The sequence below is a fragment of the Phascolarctos cinereus genome, unplaced genomic scaffold (genome assembly GCF_003287225.1).
Source record: "Phascolarctos cinereus isolate Bilbo 61053 unplaced genomic scaffold, phaCin_HiC Scaffold_2;HRSCAF=192, whole genome shotgun sequence".
Taxonomy (NCBI): Eukaryota; Metazoa; Chordata; class Mammalia; order Diprotodontia; family Phascolarctidae; genus Phascolarctos; species Phascolarctos cinereus.
The window spans coordinates 157757433-157781958 of NW_027555625.1; the positions used below are offsets into that span (position 1 = coordinate 157757433).

A 24526-nucleotide genomic window follows, 5' to 3' on the forward strand; every position below is an offset into this window, starting at 1 on the left:
ATTGGTGGTGGGGGTGGAGGTAGGAGGCTGGGACAGAAAGAATGACTTAGCCATAGTGATTCCAGAAAAGAAGAACACGAACAGTTTTTTTTTAAAAATGCACAAACAGAAGCTCTGAAAGAAGCACAAACAAGAAAGACAATTGAAAAATAACTTGTGGTAACTATGATTACTTGAAACTGAAAAGCTTCTACTCAGACAATGTCAATATACCTAGGATAAAAATGGAAATGGTCAAATGGGAAAAAAAATCATATCAAATTTTTTTTGTTAAAGGTTTGGTATCCAGGATATATAAACAATAAAAAAATCTTTAATAGCCATTTCCTAATAGTTAAATGATCAAAGGATACGAAAAACAGTTCTCAAAAGAATGGCAAAGTATTCACAATTACCTGAAAAAATGCTCCAAATCATTAATAGTAAGAGAAATGCAAATCAAAGCAACCCTGAGGTTTTACCTCATACTCTGCAAATTGGCAAAAATGACAAAAAATGGCAACAGTCAATGTTAGAGGGTTCTTGAAAAATAGTCACACTAGTAGGTTGTTGGTGGAGCTGTGAAATGGTACAACCATTTTGGAAAGCAATTTGGTATTATGTAAATACAGTGACTAAAATGCCCATACCCTTTGAACCAGAAACTCCATTATTGGGCTTATAACCTCAAAGAAGGTATCCGTAAGAAGAAAAGTCACCATATTCCCCAAAATATTTATAGCAGCACTTTTTGATAATTAAGAATTGGAAACAGATGCCTATCAATTGGGAAATGGCTAAACAAATTTTTGTACGTGCATATAATGGAATATTACTGTGCTGTGAATAATGTGAGATGACTACAGAGAAGCATGGAAAGATTTACATGAACTGATGCAGAGTGAAGTAAGCAGAGCCAAGAAAACAATATACCCAGTAATTATAATAATGTAAATAGAAATAGCAATGACACCAAAAAAATCAAAAGTAAATGCAACAAAATTATAAAGATGAAAAGAAATGAGAAGGCACGCCCAACCTAACCTTTTGTGGAGGTCAGAGGTCCACAGGTGTTACCTATTGCATGTTTTTTGGGGGCTTTTAAAAACGTTTACCTGGCTTTTTTTCCCTTCTCTCCAGAAAATACAATGTCATATGAGATGACTCTCTGGAAGGGAGATAAAGGGGAGCAATACTTGGGATAACTATGGTGATATAACAAGCAGAAAATATTAATAAAAACTTACAAAAATTAAAAAAACCCTCTAACCTACTAATTCATTTCTCTTGCCCATGATTTGAGAAATGTTAGTTTAGGCCCAAAGAAAAAAAATTATTTTTTTACTTCATTCTTTTCAAAGTGGTGAAAACACCCCTAATTTATGTTTTCAAATCCCTGTTAAGCTACAGTGAAGTTATCACCTGAAGTTTCTCAGTCAACCCAGTGGGAGTTAATAAGGACAAATAATGACTTGTAATCAGCCCAGAAGTATTCTTCCTCAATTAACTAATCTAAGGCTTGCAAGAAGAATCAGAGAAGCTGGGTTTCTCAATTATTTGAAAAATTTCATCAGTTTCTTAATGAAAGCCCCATGTCACAACTTCATGTGGGCCTTTCCCTAAGGCCCATCAACAATAGGACCTAGCTTCCGTGTTTAAATCTAAAGAGACAAAGAATTATTGTTTCCATGTTTACCAGCAAACACCTTCAAAAATAATCAGCACTAAGAATCTCAAAGGTAACATTGGCTCTTAGCCACCTAGGCCACGGGCCTAGGGCTAGAGAGGAAGACTTCTACTTGGAAAAGTACAGAGCATTACCTCTGCTTTGATTCTTCACACCAGCGAAATCAGGGTCAGCCAATAAGAAGGTCAGATTAATCACAATTCTAGCACTGAACACAACAAACTTGTGTATCTACCATGTGCTGGGCACTGTGCTTGGTGCTAGGGATATGAAAACAACAAAAAAGAAACATTCTCTGCCCTCAAAAACCTTGCATTCTATCGGGAGAAACAACATGTATAAAGAAAATTAAATAAAAAACACGTACAAAGTAATTTCTAGAACTTTGGGAGGAGCCACAAGGCAGTAGACTTCTCATCTCCTTCACAGTGGCAAAGGTAATGTCGATGTGAGTACCAAATCCTATTGTGACCTAATATAGGCCAGAGAGTCACCTCCCACAAAAAGCTGTGCTCTGTATTCACATGAACCTGGATTCTCTAAATCTGGGGAAATCTTTGAACCAAAGCTTAGGAATGGCTTTTGTTTAGAGTCTCCCAGAAATGTGGGTAATGGTGCCCCCTTCTAGAAAAGGGACTTACTATGTAATAATAGGAATAGCTATTTTATAACTGGTTTATCTCCTCCACCACAGAAAATGTTCAAGACGTGAAAGACTCCAATGTTCACATTAACATAAAACAACGAAAACCACAACACACTCATTCAATGCTACTACATCATTCCTTTTCAATCAAGGACCTCAGTTTGTATACTTCACTAAAAAAAATCCAGTGCATCTTTTCATGATGGAGAGACAGGAGAAGGCGTATGACATAATTCAAACCACCCCTCAACCACCACTTCCCTTAATACACCTTTGGAGAAAACCCAGGACCCTCAGCCCAAGAGTTCTGGGAAAGGCATTCTCGCCCCTTCCCCTTGCACCAGCCCTATTTTCAAGCCCTCCCCTGCAGCTGTCATTGAGGGGAGCAATCACTGTAGAAAAAAGGCTTGCCATCCTTGCCACCAACACCAAATACCAATCAATTGTCACCAACAGGAGGATAAGCCCCTATGATACCCAGGAATAGTAATGTCCCCAGACCACTGGTCCTGCTTCCAGCCAAGCCCCTATAGATATCATCCAGACTCAGAGGAATGATTCCTGTGGAAAAAGGTGAGCCATCCCCACCAGCTGCCAAGTAGAGGAGGAAAGCCAGCCTGGCTGAGGCAAGTGGCACCCTGAGGGACAGATAAGAAGCAGCATGTGCCAAGTGAGTCAAACCACTGCCACCACCTTGATCACCATCTCCCTTCAGACACTGATGGAAAAAGCCTAGGGACCTTGAGCCCAAGAGCCCTAGGAATAGCAGTCTGTGTGCACCCCTTCTCCCCTACCCCTTGTTAGTCTTGTTTTCAACCAGCCCTCCAAAGCCATCATCTAGAGAAGCAACACTTGTAGAGATGTGACCTGGCAACTGATTCTGCAGGTTTTCTATAGCCCCTGACCCCTCAGCAGCCACAGCTACTGAAGACTCAGAAAAGAAAGCTCTCACCAAAGTCTTTGACACTGTTAAATGGTTCAACATCAGAAATGGATATCGTTTTACATTACCATCAGGTTTGGCACTGTTCCCCAAGGACTCTTCCATCTGAGTTATAGTTAAAAACCTCCTACATATTTTTGTTTCACCCCTATCAGAATATGAGCAACTTGGGGCGGCTGGGTGGCACGGTGGATGGAGCACTGGCCCTAGGTTCAGGAGGACCTGAGTTCAAATCTGGCCTTAAGACACATAACACTAACTGTGTGACCCTGGGCAACTCAACCTCATTGCCTAGCCAAAAAAAAAAAAAAATAATAATATGAGCAACTTGAGAGCAGGGATTATCTTGCTTTTCTCTGTGTATCTGCAGTACTCAGCATAGTGCTTTGCACATGGTAACTGCTTTATAAATCTTTTTCATTCATTTATTCACTCACTATTGGATGATCCGGGTGACAACCATCTTTTCAGCTGCCATTTATTCTGCCATATATAACTGGGGTATCCAGGAGAAATGTTAGTCTTAATTTTCAGAAGACATTCTGTTCTTCTATAAGGAATGGAACACTTGTAATATTAAAGCAAAGGTTGCCTGAGAAGTAACTGGAACCAAACAATTGATATCACTCAAGTCAATGGGCCAGAAGCAGGAACAGAAGAGGCCTAAGACATGTGGGCAATGGCTGGAGGCACTGAGATTCCCAAGCTGATCTGTGCTTAAGAGGGAGCATGTATAAAGGACAGAAACGAAGCAACACTTGATTGGAAAAGAACTGACCGCTCAGAAGAAGTGAAAATCTTATATACATTATATATCAAACATAAAGAAGACAAATGATCAGAAATGCCAAACAGTGGTGAATTTTGTCCTCTGTCCAAAGAACAAATATAATAGCGATAATAATAGCTATAATTTACATAGTACTTCACTTATAATAATAATGATAGCTAACATTTATATAACAGTATGTGCTAAGCACTTTACAATTATTATCTCATTTGATTCTCACAACAATCCTGGGAAGTAGGTGCTTTTATTATCTTCAGATATAACAAACGAGGAAACTGAGGCAAACAGAAGTTAAATGACTTGCCCTGGGTCACACAGTTAGTAAGTATCTGAGGCTGGATTTGAATTCAGGTGTTCCTTCCAGCATTCTATCCAGCAATAGATAATTATCTAATCCAGTTTCAGAAAAAAAATCATTCTGATGTCTCTGAAAGTTCTCTTGAATGATGCCAATGATTTTTTCTTTAAAGATCAAATCAATTAATGCAGCCATAAGCATTTTGTTGTTGATCATAATTCCAGAAACCGTAGTAGATGACAATACAATAAACAAGTCCAGAGTGGATAGAAAGGATTTTGACAATAATGTAGTTTTACATGCTATCAGACCATTGTCTATTTACGTGCTCAGTTTTATCATCTAACCCATCCGTGACCTTGTTCCATAACAACAAGTCACATTTCTATAGTGATTTATGGTTTATAGAGTGCTCTCTATGTATTATCTCATTTGATGCTCATGAAAACTTATAAAGTAGATACTATTATTACCCTCACTTATATGAAGAAATTGAGGCTTAAAAGATCAAGTTACTTGCCCTGGGTCATGCAGCTGATGTCTGAGATGGAATTTGAACTCAGATCTTCCTCATTAAAAGTTTAGAATTTTTCTGCTATAGCATGCTTATCTATCTTCAATCACTCACTTTACATTTGCCTCTTTCCCTCAACCCACAAATATACTGTCTCCCCTCTGAAAAAAAAATATTCCTTTGACATTTTCCTACCTTTAAGCTATATTTAACATCTACCTCCACTACTTTACCATCTGTTCCTCAGCCCCTTGTAATCTGGCTTCCATCTCTAACAGCCTCCTAAATAAAACTATCTCCAAAGTCACTAATCATTTCTTTGATCGTGAAATCCATTTTTTTTTCTCTCATCTTCCTTGACCTCCTGGTCATTTGACACTGTGTCTAGCCCCTCCTTTATGATATCCTCTCATCCCTTGGAAGGAGGCTCCTCTTCCTTCTCTGACTGGTTTGTCATGATTCTCTTATTTCTGTGACTTTTCTCTTTCACTATCTCCTCCTCCTCCTCCTCCTCTTGCCACTGAAATACAATTTGTTCCCCAATGTTTTGAATTTTCCTCTTTATACTCTTACTTTGAAAAAAGACTTTCTACTTCCATGGCTTCAATTGTCACCTCTATGCAAATGAGATGGTTTTTTTTTTGGAGGCAGTCCAGGTTAAGTGACTTGTCCCTGGTCACACAGCAAATGAGTGTCTGGGGCTGGATTTGAATTCAAATCCTCCTGACTCCAGGGCTGATTGCTCTATCCACTGTACCACCTAACTGCCCCTTGCAAATGAGTTCTAATTCTATTCTACCCTACCCTGCCTTAATCATTCTCCCCATTGTTCAACTTTTTTGTTTCTAACAGCCTCTTCACTTCATGTCCCACTGGCATCTCAAACTTAACATGGTTAAAATGGAACTCTATGTCTTTTTCTCTAAATCTGCCAATCCAACTAATTTCCTTAGTTTTGTTAATGGCACCTATAACTTTGCCTATAACTCTCATGCTTATAACTTTGGAATCATTATTTACTTTCACTTTTCCACCCCTAACCTCCAGTCAATGGCTATAAATCCTGTCGTTTCTACAATATCTTTCCCATCTAACTCACTTGTCTACTGCTGCTGAAACTATACTCCTTTAAACTCTCTTCTCACCTAAACTAGTGTAACATCTTCCTTTAGGTCTTCCTGACTCTAATCCATTCATTTTCTTATTCATCCTCAACATCACCTCTTGAATAATCTTCCTAACATATTATTATAACAGTGTCATTCCTCTTATTGTTCAATTGTTTCAGTTGTGTCCAATTCTTTGTTACCCCATGTGGGGTTTTCTTGGCAAAGATATTTGAGTGGTTTGCCATTTCCTCCTCCAGTTCATTTTTCAGATGAGGAAACTGAAGCAGACAGGGTTAAATGACTTGCCCAGAGTCACACAGCAGCAGAAGTAAGTTTCTGAGGCTGGATTAGTAGAGGTATGGCTAAAAAGCAATAACAATAACTTTCAGTTGCCTACTGAATAAATGATCAATTCCCAGTCTTGGTACATACAATCCTTTCCAATCTGACTCCAACTTACCTGTCCAGCTTTATTTTAGTCAAACTGGACTACTTTCTATCTCCTTTTCTCATCTTCCCCTTTCCTATCTCTGCTCCTATATCAATTCTGTCACTCACACTGGAAATGTACTGTTAGTCTCTGCCTTCCTTCAAGTCCCAACTTGGATACTGCCTCCTACTGAGGCCTTCTCTGGCTCACACCCCACAACAGGGCTTTGTCTCTTACTCTCCCTGAATGAATTATTTATGTACCTGTCTTTCCCTCAATAGAACGCAAGGTCTATGTTCTAGCTGTTCTTTCCCAATGCCCAGTATGCTGTAGGCATTATTTAATAGGATCTTAGATCTGGTACTAGAAGGGACCTTAGAGGACATTGAGTCCAGTCCACTAATTTTACAGATGAGGGAACTGAGGCCTAGAGTGGTTAAATGACTTACACCAGCTAATGTCTGAGGTGAGAATTGAACCTAGGTTCCTTACTTCAAGTTGATGGCTTTATCTACTACACCAGTCAATCAGCCAGTCAAGCAGTATTTTTTAAGTGAATACTATGTGCCAGGCACTTTGTTAAGCACTGAGGATACAAAGAAAGGATCTCAGGGAGCTCATAGTTTAATGAGGGAGATAACACATAAACAGTTTTATTCCCATGTACAAACAATATATACATATAGGATAAACTGGGGGTAGTCTCAGAGAGATGTCACTAAGATGAAGGATGACTGGGAAAGGCTTCTTGAAGAAAGGAGGGCTCTAGCTGAGACTTGTGGGAACCCAGAGCAGCCAGGGGGGCAGAGATGAGGACAGAGAGAGTTCCAGGCATGGCAGACAGCCAGGGAAAATGCACTAAGTTGGCTGATGGAGGGTCTTGTGCCAGCATTGGATGATGTAATAAGTTAAAGAGCAGCAAGGTGTAATCAGACTGGAAAGACAAAAAGGGACCAAACAAAGGATTTTATATTTGATCTTGAGGACAAAAAGGAGTCACTGCAGTTTACTGAATGGGGAGTAGGGTGATATGGTCAGTTTTGTGCTTTAGGAAGATCATTCTGACAGCTGAGAATGGACTGGAGTGGAGAGAGACTTGAACTAGGTTGGTTGTAGTGTCAGGAGAGAAGGGGGAATATCTGACAGAAGTCAGTAGACAGGGCTTGACAACTGATTGGATATGGGGGGATGAATTAAGGAAAAGTGAAGAGTCAAAGATGACATTTAGGTTGCAACCCTGGTACCCTAGACTGTAATGGAGAATTTAGGAAGAGGGGAGAGTTTGGGGGGCGGGGTAAGATATTCATTCAATTTTGGACATTTTAGTTTAGATGTCCCTGGGACATCCAGTTTCATATGTCTAATAGGTAGCTGAAAATCAGGAGAGAGGTTGGGGCTGGACAAGTAGATCCGAGAGTAATATGCATGAAATGGCAATGAAATCACTAAGTGAAGTGGTGTACAAGGAGAAGAGGGACCAGGACAGAACCTTAAGATATGCCCCCACATTTAGTGGACATGACATAAATGAGGATCCAGCAAAGGAAAAAGAATAGTCAGAAATTAAGAGGAGAACCAGGAGAGCAGTGCCATGAAAACCTAGAGAGAAGAGAGTATCAAGTCAAAGGCTGCAGAGGGGTCAGGAAGGGTGAGGATTGAGAGAAGGCCATTAGGTTTGGCAATTAAGAGATCAGTAATGACTTTGGACAGCATAGTTTTGGTTGAAGGATGCTGAGGTCAGAAGCCAGACTGCAAAAGTTTTAAGAAAGAGGTGAGAGGAAAGGAAGTAGTGGCACCTACTGTAGACAGACAAAAGGGAGGACATAAGATGATAGCTAGTGGGGATGGATGGATGAAGTGAAGGTTTTCTGAGGATAAGAGAGACATGAGCACGTTTGCAGGTAACAGGGAAATGGCCAACAGACATGCCATCTCTAATGTGTGCTGAACTGAATTGAACTCATGGAAGTTAATAGCAAAAGTAACACTTGACTTTTATTTAGTGGTGTAAAGTTTGCAAAGTGCTTTGCATTACATTATCTAGTAGGGAGATAAGACAATAACAGATAACAAGAACATACAATCTCAACTGATGATAAGGACATTAAAGGACACAAAATACTATGTGAGGCCACTATTACTCAGGAGACTTTGCTACAGTCTGTATTGATTAAGTACTCTCATATCTATTGCCCAATCAACCATCTGGATACACAGAATTTCCAAAGCTAGGAAGTAATAATTCTGCTAGGTGAATAAGATTTGTAAAGGAAATTATAACAACCTTTTCACTGCAGAAGAGCTCCCTGGGGCTGTGGTTATCTTCCCTTCACACTACCTCAGCGAACAAGTCTGGCTGCTTTGAAACCTGCTAGAACGCTTAGGTTTTCCTTCACAGTGTTCCTCTTGCATCTCATTTCTCCCCATTGGTCAGGAAATCCATTCTACAAGCCTGATCCTCAGGATGAAATGACCAAAGGGTCAATGCCAGCCCAGGCTGAACATTAGTTGCTGATACAAGGATACTATCCAAGGAATCATGGTTACTAATATCTCTTTCTAGTGTTTTCACTTATTTTATCATGATTATATTCCAGTTTCCTTCTTTACATACTGAAGATTTTACACCAGAAATTCAAAGAAACAAGATCTCCACTTCACATATTTCCATCACTAACAATCCTTCAAATTTCAACAATGTGCTGCTGCTTTCTAAATCATTCCCAGCAATAGCCAGTGCTCTCCAGTACTATTTTATTGGTAAGCAAACATTTGGCTTTGGCTCATTATTTCAGGCGGACCATCAAACGATCTGTTTTGATTTATTCCGACCTGAAAATGCAAAAAAACCCTCCTCTTTGCACTTTCCCTTAAATCCTCTCAGCATTAACAACAGCCAGACTTACGTCTAATTATCCTGCAAGAAATCTATCTGAATTTCTTTCCCCAAATCAAGTTTGTTACCTGAATACTGTAGATGTAACTCAAGATTTCCCGGTGCCAGGGAGCACTGGCAGGGGACAAAGTTCAAGGGCAAGTAGGTCATTCAAAGCCATTAAAACAATATCCATTCATAAGCCACTCCTACCTCCAAGGACTAATTAAAGCTGCACGGCTCCCATGGAACACAAACCTCAACTCTCCCAACTAAAGCAGTTCATCAAGCCTTCTTTCTCTCTTCCCCTCCATTAATGAACAGATTTCGGGGTCACCTGGGTATTTCAGTGGCTTCCAGTCCATCTTCCAGGCTGACATCTGTCTGCACCATCTCTTGTTTCAGTTCTCCGATCTCCGAGGCGATTGTGTCAATGAGCTATTCAAAGACAAAAGTAGTATGATGTCAGAAAGTGGAAGAGGCGTGGACTTAAGGCTTGGCCAAGTTTAGTCACTTCACCTCAGTAGGAACTAGAGGGAGATTACAAACCTTTTTTTTTTTCTTTCCCACAGGTTATATGAATTTCCTCTAACAACAGGAAAAACAAAGGGGACCCAGGAAGCTTTAACTGAGAAAGGGAAGTTCTTAAATTTCTTTAGTTTTGTGCTAAACTGTATGGTAAATTAAAAAAAAAAAAGGTCAACCAGTTTCAGTTGAAACTCTCAGTAAGAAAAAAGAAATACTTTAAAAACAGCAGTAAATATATTTCAAATCATACTCTGCCAGAGGAAAGATAGAATTTCATTTTCTTTATTATGATTTCTTAAATTCTCCTATTTCAGAAAGGAAGCATTTAAAAATCAAGCACAGTAACAAAACAAAATCTCCCTTGGCTTGTTTGATGATCAACCTCTATAATTCTGGCTTTTTCCTAGAGACTGAAATACCTTTATTTGGCATGGAATTGGGGACATGCTCATGTTGACAGTTCAGCATGACAGTTACATGGGATAAAACAAAAATGCTGACATCTCCTATAAATCTCATGGAAAAGTTATATGAAAAGACATTCCAGTGAAAGTAGCCTCCTACTACCACTAGTTCTCCACACTGAAGGGCCTTCAAGCAAAGGCTGGACTGACTACTTGTTGGATATGAAGTAAAGAGGATTCTTGTTGGACGAGATAGAGATGGGTTGAACTAGATCGTCTCTGTGGCCTCTTCCAACTAAGAGATTCTACGATTCTCTCTAATCCTTTGATTGAGGCAGTGTATATAGAACGTGGGACCTGGAATCATAAGAACCTGTGTTCAAATCCTGCCTTAGTTTCCTCATTGTGTGAGAATGAGGGCGATAATAGAACCTATCTCATAAGGCTGTTATGAAGATCAAATGAGATAACACATGTAAAGCACTTTGCAAACCTTACACCAATACCTAATTGCTAGCTTATTACACTCCGGAGCAGTTGGCATTACAGCTTAGGATTCAATGATTCTTCCTTGCCTCTGCATCTCAGAATCCTCAGTTGCAGTGCTCAGCTCAAGTGCCAATTTCTTCCCATCAATCAATCAATCACCAAGCCTTTGTTAACTTCCTATTACTTGGAGAAGCAGTCTGGCATAGTAGAGAGAGCAGGCCTTAAAATTAGGAAGATTTAGCTTCACATCTTGCCTCTGGCTATACCCTGGGCAAGGCCTTTGACTTCTCAGTGCTTTAGGGAACTCTTTATGACTACAAATTACAGAAAAAATGTGGACTTGCTTTGGTAGAGGGAAGTCTACCAAAAAGTAATATCATCAAGGAGTTACCTATATAAATGAAATAACAGGGCTGGCCCCTAATCTCACGTACAAGGAACTGTTCAAAGCATTGGAAACATAAAGACAAAAATTAAATAATACCATTTCCCAAGAAACTTACATGCTATCCAGATGAATGAACATGTACAAATATATATATACATACATGCGCACACACACACACACATACATATGAGATAGCTATACTGACTAGACCTCTGATTTGACCAATTAATTAGACCAATGCACCTTTTCTTAAATTTATCATCTAAAAGTTGCTCGGGTCACTGAGAGTTAAGTGATTTGCCCAGGGTCTTCATACAGCTAATATATGTCAAATGTAGGAATTGAAAACTGGTGGCCAACTCTTCTATCCATTAGACTACTCAGGTCCCAATTTCAAGGTAATTGAGTGAGGAGAAGGCATTGTCAGTGGGGGTGGGGAGGAGGTGGGGTGGAGGTGGGAATGATTTAAGAGCCACCACTTGAGCTCAACTTCAAAAGAAACCAGGGATTCCAAGGGGAGATGAGTGAATTCATTCCAGGTACAAGGGAAATCTTCTCAGATTCTTCTTCTCCATTGCCCTCCCCCCACCATGACTTTTTATTATACATATATCTCAGAACTAGTATTCTATTAGAACAGGGGTGGGGAGCCTGTGGCCTCAAGGCCACGTGTGGCCCTCTAGATCCTCAAGTGTGGCCCTTTGACTGAATCCAAACTTCATAGGATTTGTTCTATAAAACTACATTTGTTCTATAAAAACTTGGACTCAATCAAAGGACCTAGAGGGCCACATGTGGCCTTGAGGCCACAGGTTCCCCACTCCTGTTCTAGTAGAATGAACGTCTTTTATCTTTTGATTCCTAGTGTCTTGAACACTACCTTGCACACATCACCTTTTTTTTGAATTAAGGTGGCAGAACCAAGACTTGACCCTCACATCTTCTTTCTACTCATAGCTCCAATATTTGCACCAATACACCATTAAATCCCCTTCATTTTGATCTTCTTCCCACTTAAAAAAAATCCTTTTTAGGTGACAGAATAATGAAGAGGGCAAGAGAAGAAAAGAAGAAAAAACTAATTCAAGAGAAAGGGAAGGAGAGAAAGAAGAGACAGGAGAAAAGGAAATGTTCAACAGAAAAAAGTGGCAGTGAGGAGTGTATGCAAACATTTATCAGAATGAATAGGGATGGAGAAGGGGGCAGAGACGAACAGGGCAATGTTGTTCCTGTGCTAAATTTAATATATACTTTAAAAGCCCCAAATATATACTTACGTGCTTTTTAAAAAGCTGTTGTAGAGATTCACAGTCTCATATACAATTTTTTTCTGTTCTTTATTGGAAAATTTATTGTCATGTGATTCAAGAAATTAGAACGGCCAACTCTTTAAATGAGATTCTTCTATCATTAATTGTACATTGAAGATGTACATTCTGTATATCAACTACATAGTTTTATGTTTAATAATAGATCTACATTTGTGTAGATCCTTAAGGTTTTACAAAATGCTTCCTTCACATCAGTTCTTTAAGACAGGGAAAATTAACACACAAACTTGACTTAGTACATAGTACATTAAGTGCTGGGCCTGGAATCAGGAAGACCTGACTTCAAATCTGCCTTCAAGATACTTAATACCTATGACCCCAGAAATCACTTAATCGGGGCAGCTAGATGGCGAAGTGGATAGAGCGCCAGCCCTGAAGTCAGGAGGACCTGAGTTCAAATTTGGCCTCTGACCAAACACTTGACCAAACTTGACACTTACTAGCTGTGTGACCCTGGGCAAGTCACTGAACCCTCTTTTCCAGGCAACTGGATCACCTGAAATCCCATCACCAGGCCTGGCTGACTCAGTTTCTGATACTCAACACCTTGCCAACTCCCTAAAGCTGCCTCTCCGCTCTGATTGGAGGACTAAGTATTGGAGCAGCAAACTCCTCCCAAAGCCTATTTTCAGGGCTTGGAATTCACAGAACTTTCCAGCTAACTCCATTCTGCAGCAGCAGCAGCAGCAGCAGCAGCAGCAGTTAGAACCCCAGGGAACATCATTTCCTATCTGCCCCCATCCTCTTTGCCCTTTTCACTTTCCTTTTGTTATGTCTTTCTTCATTATGTAGGAAGCTCCTTGAGGGCATGAACTGCCTTTTTCTTATTTATATCCCCAGCAACATGTTTTACAAATACTTATTGAATTGATCATTGTAATGTTCAATCACAGAAGACTAATGATTACACATGCAACCCACCTGATAGGGTAAGTAACTTGTCCAGGGTCACACAGACTCAGTGCTGAATATCAGAATGTCATGCCTTTTTTTTTTGTGACATGGCCATTGCGGAAATTTGTTTTGCTTGAAACAAGGATTTTGTGTGTGTGTGTGTGTGTGTGTGTGTTTGTGTATGTGTGGTCAAGTGTAAGGAGAAAAAGAGAAGATTTTTGCCGACTGAAAAAACATAATTTTTTTAAAGGTTATTGTTATCATTAAAGAAGTCACAGAGATTTTAATTAATATTCTTTACCATCTCCCCTAGTGCCTAGGACAGTGCCTGACACACAGTGACCAATAAATATCTATTGATTCATTAAATATATTTTTCCCCTGAACACAGTGATGTTAGTAATTACCGTTAACTTACTCTCATGATGAATTCCTACCTTTCCCAAGAAAGAAGGCTTTGGTTCTGAGACCTTCTCATTCCCTTAGGTCTCTTCCCCTTCAAACTCCAACCAAATTGTCAAGTCAAATAAACAAGCATCTATTAATTTATAACATTAATTTACTATATTATTTTTCTACATAAATATTACTAAGGGCCAGGCACTATGCTAAGTACTAGAGACAAAGAAAGGCAAAAACAAAAGCAAAAAAAAACTCCAAACCCAAAAAAAAAAAATTATCACCCCCCCCAAATAAAATAATAATCCTTGCTCTCAAGGAGCTCACAATCTAATGGGGGGGGGAGGCAACAAGCAGCTAGATACAGAATAATTAGAGTTACCTTAGAGAGAAGGTACTACTGCCAGTAAAGAGGGATAGAAGGTGAAACTTTAACTGGGATTTGAAGGAGGCCAGGGAACCTCAGAAATAGAGAAGAAGAGAGAGAGAATTCCAGGCATGGGAACAGGATGGAGGGGAGCCAGTAAAAAAGGCATGGCATCCAGAGACGGAGTGCCTTGTTTGTTGAAATAATAGAGGCAAGTGTTGGTGGGTCACAGGGCCAAAAACCAAAGGGACCAGCATTCTTAAACCTTGTGTCACAGACATCTTTCTCAGCCTGGTGAAGCCTATCAATCCCTTAGCAAAATGTTTTTAAATACATAAAATGATACAATTATTCTGGAAACCAATCATATTAAAATAATAGTCATCAACATATTAAAAAAAAAGTTCATTGACCTGAGGTTAAGACTCTGTGAATACACGGTGCTTTGCACACAGGGATCACTAATGTTTGTTTAATAAATGAATGACTAAATTGTCATCCATAGAAATATAAAATTTCTCTTACTTAGTGGCATGTCTTATACCAAGACCAAGAACGGTAACAGACCTCAAGCCAAGGGTGAAAATATACATTTCATGAGAGCTCAAGGGTTATAATGTATTTCTAGCAACAATGGGGTCACTAACCTTGAGGGCAGGAACTACATTTTATATAAACTTCGTATCTTTTATGTAAACGTTATGTCTTTCCACAGGTTGTAAAACCTTGCTCTATACACAGCAGCCCTTAATAAATATTTGTTGAATTAAAATGACTTGAATTCACGTAAATTAAATTGAATCCCAGACAAGAGCTGCCAAAATGGTTATGTAGCCTGAAGGCCTAGCTCATCCAATGACCAAATCTCTTTATTCCCAGTGTCTAGCATCCCTTTCTCCCATATTCCTATCTTTTCCTTCAGGTTGGGGACGTGAAGCAACACCTGTTGTTCTGTCACTATTACTTTCTTTACAGAACTCAACTTCCCAAGACCCTTTTATACAACTAGTGGAGAGGTAGCTATGTCCTCACACAGAATCCTCAATTCATCACTAATCACCTAGTCTGGGCAAGGGCTATGCTAAGCCCTGAGGGTACAGAGACAAAAATGAAAACAGTGCCTGCTTTCATCGCCCTCACATTCTCCAGGGGGGATACGAATAGAAACATCCAGCTACATAGAAGGCAATCTCCAATCTACTCTGTCCCCTGGAAATTACCTTGTATGCACTTTGTATATATTTGGTATTTATTTGTATACATATTGTTACCCTTACTCCTAAAAGAATGTAACCTCCTGGAAGACAGATGATTTCACTTTTGTTTCTATCTCCAGCACCTAGAATAGTTTCCGTCAACAATGAGGCGCTTACAAAATGTTTGTTGAATTGGGCTGACTCAGAGAGCAGCTAAAAAAAAACCTGGGCAATCGAATAAGATTTCTTAGAAGAAATGTCACTTAGGCTGAGCCTCAAAATATTTTGAGAGGGGAAGAGATTTGGAGAAGAAAGAGAGATGTAGGCATGGGAACGTTCATCTGTGTGAATTCTCTATGTATTTGAGATTTACAAGTAGGGAGGGGAAGGAACAAACTATGAGCTACGCATTTTGCTAAGCGATTTATAAATATCATCTTCACAGCCATGTGAAGGAGGTGCTATTATCCCCATTTTACAGTTAAGGAAACTGAGACCGAGGTTAAATCTCACAACTAGTAAGTGTCGGAGGCTGAATTTGAACTCAGGTTCTCCTGACTCCAGGGCTCAAACTCTGTCCACAGAGCCACCCAGCTGCCCTTAATTAAGGAGGGAAAAGAAAAGAGAAGAGGTCACTTACAAAATCCTATAAGCTTTTCTCAGTTTCTTGAGGTGAGATATGTATGAAAAACACTATATAAAGAGCAAGGTTGCCCAAAGCATATTTATATTGAGAAACAAATGATGACAATATAATATGTCTCCCCTCCAAAGACTATTTGTATTTTAGCTGGATCTCCAAATCTTGAAGATGAAACTCTGAGGCTGTTGTTTCAGTAAGCAGCCAAGCTGTTGGTCAGAGAGATGTGGGGCCATGAAGTCACACCAGTCCCCGTCAGAACCTCCGGATTGATCACTGAATCATATACCACATCTTTGTTCAATATAGTTTCATGTGTCTCCCCAGGGGACTTGAAAACTCCTTGAGGGCAGAGACACATTTCTGCATTCCCCAGAGCACTACACACCTTGGTGAACACAGAATGCAAAATTATTTTCAGTAAATATTTTGATTGTTGATTGATTGAATTTATATCCTAATCTAGACTCGCCTCAAACCACTAAGCTCAGAAATAGACACCTTCTATTTTCCATTGCTTAGGAAAGTTCTTGGCACATAGAAGGCTTGCTGGGTGACTGAATATATTACCAAGGACTTCAGTAGTCCTCCCCTACACACACACACACACACACACACACACACACACACACACACACACACACACACACACACACTCCTCTAATTCCATTCCTCCAGAAGAACTCCCCTCAACTACTGATGTGTGCTAACATTAATTCTAAGAAGCTTTCTTTCTGTGATGGAAAATAGGGCACACAATTAAGGTAGAAAAGGAAAAAGAAAACAAAACACTATTTTTATGGGGCAGAGAGAGAATACTTGTGCTTAACATAAAACTTGTTGATTAAGCAAGTTCTACATGCCTATCACATTCCTGCTGTTATCAGTTGGTTTGGAAAAGAAAAGAAGTAGAGCTGACATGATAAAGTCTTTAAACCAAGAGTGTGAAAAAAGTCAAATAGAGCTCAGGCATCTAAAAGTGAACCAGGGGGCCTTTGATTTTCTGTCACTCCTGCAAGCCCTCCCATCTATATCTATTGCCATTTAACAAGTCACCATTAAGAAAGTTCAGAAAAGGATTAAGTTAATCGGTAAGAAAATTCACTCCCTCTAACTCTGGAGACCTGCCATTCATTTAGGTTTTATTAAAGAGATCATGGGGATCCTGTAAACCTTGAAAAGAAGACTTCACCTTGGAAATGCTTAGGGAGAGATGGGGCCACCTCTCCTTTATACTGCTAGATGTTAGTGTGGATAAAGCACTGGGCCTTGGATCAGGAAGCATTCAGTCATTTCTTACTCTGTGTGACCCCATTTTAGGGTTTTCTTGGCAAAGACACTGGAGTGGCTTGCCATTACCTTCTCCAGCTCATTTTACAGATGAGGAAACTGAGGCAGAGTTAAGTGACTTGCTGGGGGTCTAATAAGTGGCTGAGGTTGGATTTGAACTCAGGTCTTCCTGACTTCAGCCTTGGCACACTATTCATTTCACCAACTAGCTGCCTCTGAGTCAGGAAGATCCAAGTTCAAATAAAGCTTCAAACACTTACTAGCTATATTGACCCTACGGTCATATTGCTTAACCTCTCTCAGTCTGTTTCCCCATCTGTAAAGTGGGGATAATAATAGCATCTATCTCCCAGGGCTGCTGTAAAGATCAAATGATTTATAAATTGCCTGGTACACAGTAGGCACTTAATAAATGCTTGTTCTCTTCCCTTACCTCTTCCTCCCATTTTCACTTTTTTCCTTTAAATATTTTATTTTTTCCAATTACCTATAAAAGCAATTTTTAATGTTCATTTTTAAAAAAAAATGAGTTCTAAATTCTCTCCCCCCCTCACCCCTTCCCCATGATTGAGAATGCAAGCAATTTGATGTAGGTTATACATGCACAGTTACGCAAAACATATTTCCATACTGATCATGTTGTGAAAGAAAAAATAGACCAAAAAAATTAAATTTTAAAAAATGCATCTGCATTCAGACTCCATCAATTCTTTCTCTGGGGGTAGATAACATTTTTCATCATAAGTCCTTTGGAATTGTCTTGGATCATTGTATTGCTGAGACTAGGTAAGTCATTAACAGATGATCATCATATAATATTGCTGTTACTGCGTACACTGTTTTCCTGGTTCTGCTCACTTCACTCTGCATCAGTTCATGTAAGTCTTTCCAAGTTTTTCTGAAAAAGCATCCTGCTTGTCATTTTTTACAGCACAATAGTATTGTCATAATCATATACCACTACTTGTTCAGCCATTCCCAATTGATGGGCATCCCCTCAATTTTCAAATCTTTGCCACCACAAAAATATTTTTGTACACATAGCTCCTTTTCCTTTTTTTTTTATTTTAATTTCTGCTATTGTTCAGTCAAAGAGTATAGTTCTTTAGGCAGAATTCCAAATTGCTCTTCAAAATGCTTGGATCAATTTACAACTCCACTAATAGGTCCCAATTTTCCTACGTCCCTTCTAACATTTCACTTTCCTTTTCTGTCTTATTAGCCAATCTGATAGGTGTGAGCAGATACCAGACTTTTTAAAGGGATAGACTATAATCCAATTTGGCTAAGTCATAGAGCATATAGATGGTCAGTGTTTGGGAACAGGTTGGAAATAAGGTCAGGCAAAGGAGTCTGAACTTCATGTAGTAGGTAATTTTGTTGCCGTCAGTCATTTTGGACCCATTTGGGTTTTTTGGTTTGTTTGTTCTTTTTGGCAAAGATACTGAAGTGGTTTGCCATTTCTTTCTCCTGCTCATTTTGCAGATGAAGAAACTGAGACAAACAGGGTTAAGTGACTTGCCCAGGGTCACACAGCTAGTCAGTGTCTGAGGCCAGATTTGAATCTAGGAAGATGAATCTTCCTGACTTCAGGTCCAGCACTCTATCCACTCTGCCATCTAGCTGCCCCATAGTAAATAATAGGAAACCACTGCAGCTGATATCATCAAATACATGTATGAAGAAGATTATTCAGGCCCCTAAGTTAAAAATGGATTGAAAAGGCATCAGTACAGGAGTCTTTGCACTTTAATCAGTGAGCACCAATAAAAATAGCTCTATTCATACCATCTTACAATGCCAAAGTCTCAATGATTGTCCAGGAGTGTTTTTGAGGAGCCGCACCCATATTAAGTCACTTTTATATGCTGGCAGAAGCAATTTCTATTTTAGGCCTTTAAGAGGACTGAGTGTTAAAGTTAACTGTGTTAACTGAGCAGTATTTAACAAAGAACTAAAAAGATGTTACTGACCTTCAACTGCTGTGTATAAACAAAACTACTCACCCATGTTCACCGATCACTGACATCTACCAAACATGATTTTAATTAATACAATAATCATCTTCTTCCAATATTCAATCTACCAGTACTGAATAAAGGATTGATTTTGACCTGGTCTGTCCTTTTTCAGAGGCGCATATTAGCAGTGACACTAGTAGGGGAATCACTAAAAGCTAGGAGAGAATGAAAGCAAATCAATTTTTTGAAAAAATTCTGTGTAAACACTATGACTAGAACCTGAAGCAGATACAGGTATAAGAACCCTAGGCTGGATCCTTAAGAGGACTATGGTTTAGCAGGGATAATACACAATATGAGTACATTCGAGAGCAATGAAACAGTACTAACAGACATGGCATTTCATATCTGCTATTTAATATTCATGTCACTCCAGATAGGTCATTTTCTCTGTGCTTCAGTTTCTTCATCTGTAGAAAGAGGGAGCTGGATTACATTATCTCTTGTGTCCTTTCTAGCTTTGAATCCTCTGCCTTGCATCCAATAGGTTTTTTTTATACATATAATCATTTTTAAATCTTTTTTTTAGTTTATTTATTTATTTATTTATTTTTTAAACATGTGTTTTTAAAACTTTGAGTTCCAAATTTTCTCCGTTCCTCCTCACCCACCCTCATTGAAAAGGCAAGCAACTCAATATAGGTTGTACATGTGCAGTTATGCGAAAACATTCCTTAGAGACTGTTGTGAAAAACTAATTCTATTTCCCTTAATCCTATCCTGCCCTCCATCTATTCTATTCTTTCTTTTGACCCTGTCCTCCTCAGAAGTATTTACTTCTGATTACCCTCTTTCCCAATCTGCCCTCCTCTCTATCACCCTCCTTCTCTTGTCCCTTTCTCCCCTATTTCCTATAGGGTAAGACAGATTTCCATACCCAATGAATGTGTATGTTTTCCTCCTTAAGCCAAATCCTATGAGAATAAGATTCCTATTCCCTCTCACCTTCCCCTGTTTCCCCTCCATTGTGAAAGACTTTTCTTTTGGTTTTTTTTTGTGAGATAATTTACCCCATTCTACCTCTCCCTTTCTTCTCTGAGTATCATCCTCTCTCATCCCTAATTTTATTCTCCAGATATGACCCCTTAATCTTCAACTCACCCTGTGCCCTCTATCTATATATCATATATACATACATATTTTTTTCCTTCAACTACCCTAATACTGACAAAGTCTCATGAGTTAAATATCATCTTTCCATGCAGGAATGTAAACAGTTCAATCTTAATAAGTCTCTTATGATTTCTCTTTCCTGTTTACCTCTTCATGTTCCACTGAGTCCTGTATTTGAAAGTCAAATTTTCTGTTTAGCTCTGGTTTTTCATCAGGAATGCTTTTCATCAGGAAAGTCCTCTATTTCACTGAATGACCATTTTTTCCCCTGAAGGATTATACTCAGTTTTGCTGGGTAGGTGATTCTTGGTTGTAATCCTATCTCCTTTGCCCTCTGGAATATTATATTCCATGCCCTGCAGTCCTTTAATGTAGAAGCTGCTAAATCTTGTGTTATCCTGATTGTGTTTCCACAGTACTTGAATTGTTTCCTTCTGGCAGCTTGTAATATTTTCTCCTTGACCTGGGAACTCTGGAATTTGGCTACAATATTCCTAGGAGTTTTCCTTTGGGGATCTCTTTCAGGAGGAGATCTGTGGATTCTTTCAATTTATTTTGCCCTCTGGTTCTAATATCAGGGCAGTTTTCCTTGATAATTTCTTGAAAGATGATGTCTAGGCTCTTTTTTTGATCATGGCTTTCAGATAGTCCAATAATTTTTAAATTCTCTCTCCTGGATCTATTTTCCAGGTCAGTTGTTTTTCCAATGAGATATTTCACATTGTTTTCTAATTTTTCATTCTTTTGGATTTGTTTTACAGTGTCTTGATTTCTCATAAAGTCACTATCTTCCAATTGCTCTATCTAATTTTTAAGGAAGTATTTTCTTCAGTAATCTTTTGGACTTCCTTTTCCATTTGGCCAATTTTTCTTTTTAGGGCATTTTTCTCCTCATTGGCTTTTTGGACCTCTTTTGCCATTTGGGTTAGGCTTTTTTAAGGTGTTTTTCTTCAGTATTTTTTTGGGTCTCCTTTAGCAAGCTGTTGACTTGTTTTTCATGTTTCTTGCATCACTCCATTTCTCTTCCCAGTTTTTCCTCTACTTCCCTTACTTGCTTCTCAAAATTTTTGAGCTCTTCCAAGGCCTGGGACTGTCATATTTTTCTTGGAGGCTTTGGATGTAGGAGCTTTGATTTTGTTGTCTTCTTCTGGTTGTATATTTTGATCTTCTTTTTCACCAAAGTAAGATAATATAGTCTGACTTTTTTGCGCTGCTTGCTCATGATCCAGCCAATTACTTGAGTTTTAAACTTTTGTTAAGGTAAGAGTCTGCTTCCAATGTGGAGAGTGTACTGTCCAAGCTTCAGGGTTTGTGTAGCTGTTTTCAGAGATACTTGTAGGGACTTGTAAATTTTCAGTTCTTCCAAGGTGGTATGATAAGGGGAGAGGTGTTTACTCCTTTCCTGGCCTGTGACCACAAGTATTCCTTTCTGTCCTGTAACTGTGAGGAGGGGTTTTCTCCACAGCCACTATAAGCTCTCACCAGGCTCCTCCTCCAGCACTGCGCCCAGAACTGTGACCCAGATCCAAACACAGGCAAAGCAAGAGATTCCTGCCTCAGCATTGACAAAGAGATCCCTGTGATCCCTCTCTGATCAGCCACTGGATTCCCCCTCAGTCTGTGGGCCGGAAGCTCAGGAAGCAGCTGCCCCCTCCAGGGCCACGCTCTTGAAACCCGGCCTTCCTCTCTGACCACTGACAGAAACAGACTTTTCCCACTGACCTTCTAAGTTGTCTTTGGCATTGGTGGATTGAGGAGTCTGGAAACCTCCACAGCTGCCTGATATTCAGTCCTCTGAGGCCTGCTCCAGGTTTGCTGCGGCCTGAGCGCCCACGCTCTGCTGTGCTCCCAGCCTGGCTCAATACATCTTTCTGATCAATCATCCAGGTTGCCTTGGGCTGGAAATTTGTTTCACTCTGTCTTTTTGTGGGTTCTGCTGCTTCAGAATTTGTTTAGAGCCATTTTTTATGAGTATTTGCAGGGGTTTGGGGGAGAGCTCAAGCAAGTCACTGCTTTCACTCTGCCCTATCCAATAGGTTCTTGATAAATGTGAGCTGGATTAAACACAAAATCTGAGACTATAGTCACTGCCCTGGGAAATTGGAAGGAAGATTTGTGGAAGGGGCAACATTTGTGTTGGGCTGTAGAGGACTGGAAGAAATTCCACAGATTCCCTGAGAGAAAGCAGAGCAGGAAGTCCAGGCATAGGAAAACTGCCCCAGCAATGACACGCAGATAGATATCAATGCCCGGCAGTGTCACTTAATGTGCCTAGAGCAGTGAGTGTGTGAAAAAATAATAATAGGTAACATTCCTACAGAGCTTCGAAAGTTGACAAACACCTCATACTCAAGCACTATTTGCTTCATAAAAATTTGGACTTATACCAAAGTACATTCAACCAGCCTGTGACACGCCCTGCAATTGAAAGACACTCTTCAAAGTCATTTCAAAAGGCTAATTTCTGCATGTTTGCAAAAGTCAGTCAGTCAAGCACCCACTATGAGTCAGACACTATGCTAAGACTGAAGATATAAAGACAGAAGCAAAATAGTCAGCCCTCAAACAGCTTATAGTCTAATGGGAGGGACTTTTTTGTTTCCAAGTATAGAAATATAAGAGTATCAGAGCTGTAATTCTCAAAACAAGAGAAATCTGCTTTGTACTCTCCTAGAACAATCCTTGTCAGCTATATTATTAGACTCTCCAGAAGGTTAAGGAAAGTTGGTGAATCATTCTAATTTCCAATATTTGGCCCAATAATAGGCATTTATTAAGCTCCTCCTGTGTGCCAAGGACTGTGAACTCCTTGAGAGCAGGGACTGTCTTTTGCCTTTCACAGGCCGGACACATAGCAGATGCTTAATATTCACGTATTGATTACTGCCTGCCTTTACTACTAGGTGATGGGGCTACAAGTATAAAATCAAAACCCTCCCCTCTCACAAGGTGATGGGTGCCAAAAACAGCTGTTGGAGAGGTAACCCAGTATGGGAAAAGAGCAATGGCTTTAAAATCGGAGGGTCCGCAGTTCTGCCACTTATCATGGACAAGTTATTTAATCTCTACTGGTCTCAGTTTCTTGTAAAAGTCAAGGGGTTGGACTAGATGGTCTTCTAAGGGCCCTTCTAGCTCTAAATGTCACTATTTTCTGCAGCAGTATTTCCTGCTGTCTGGTGTCTGCTCTTCTGTTTGGTTTGCATACTTCTTTATTCTGCACTTATTTTGGTAAGATTGGTCCAGATGCCAGGCATGACAGAAAGAAAGAAAGAAAAAGAAAGAAAGAGAGAGAGAGAGAGAGAGAGAGAGAGAGACAGACAGACAGACAGAGACAGAGAAAGAAAGAAAAAGAAAGGAAGGAAAAAGAAAGAGAAAGAAAGCATGGAAATGGATGAACTAGTATTGACTAGGTGCTAGGCACTGGGTCATGCTCTGGAGATACAAACACAAAATAGCGACAGTCTCTGTCCTCATGGAGTTTACATTTTAATAGGGGATACAACGTATATTGGGGGTGGGGGTGGGGGTGGCCAGGGGAAGGACCATGTCACAGGGATAGTGAGTGGAGAGATGTGTTCTTTTCAGAAGCAATAGTAGGATTGGTTTGGTACTTGTTCCAGGAACAAGCACTAAAGGGGGGTGTGGTAGAGATGCTTACAGTGAAACGGCCCAATGATGGTGAATCACTGGGGCTAGCTAGATATATAGGGAGCACCCACTGATCAGTAGGGCCCCTTGGGTGAGAGCTGGAGGACTGGTTGGAGAGTATAGGCTATAGAAGCAGGACGGCTCAACAGGAATAATAGTTAGGGGTTTGGGGCCGACTAGGGTAGTGAGTTTTCACCAATCAGCACGGCCAAGATAACCAATTTTTCTTCTAAGGTTTGTGTGTCATGTCCCTTTACTAGCCAAGTTCAAAGATGGCATGGATTCTTCTTTACTCCTTTCCCCCCAATCTCCCTGAGCATAGTCCTCTGTCTGCAGTAGGGTGGGTGCAAACAGATGTTTGTTGAATTGAAGCCCAAAGGACCCGTCTCATGAACAAATCAGATTATGCTCATCTGTTTCAGTTCTAACTGGAAGGCTCTATGTCAGTAATGCTGGCTCCTACTTCACTGTTTCTTCAAAGTATCCTTTATTGCATCTTCCTAGAGGTCACAGACATTAATCATGGATCTCTCCCAAAGGCTTGTTC

The 24526-nt window shown here is 39.8% G+C and overlaps 1 protein-coding gene across 1 annotated transcript in view; it reads right to left on the bottom strand.

The window, feature by feature from the left end:
- Positions 1–24526, bottom strand: part of RIN2 (Ras and Rab interactor 2) — a 231602-nt gene that overhangs the window by 52741 nt on the left and 154335 nt on the right. Inside the window, 1 exon segment of the mRNA XM_020986767.2 lies at positions 9609–9709. Within this exon segment, the coding sequence (XP_020842426.1) occupies positions 9609–9709 (101 nt within the window).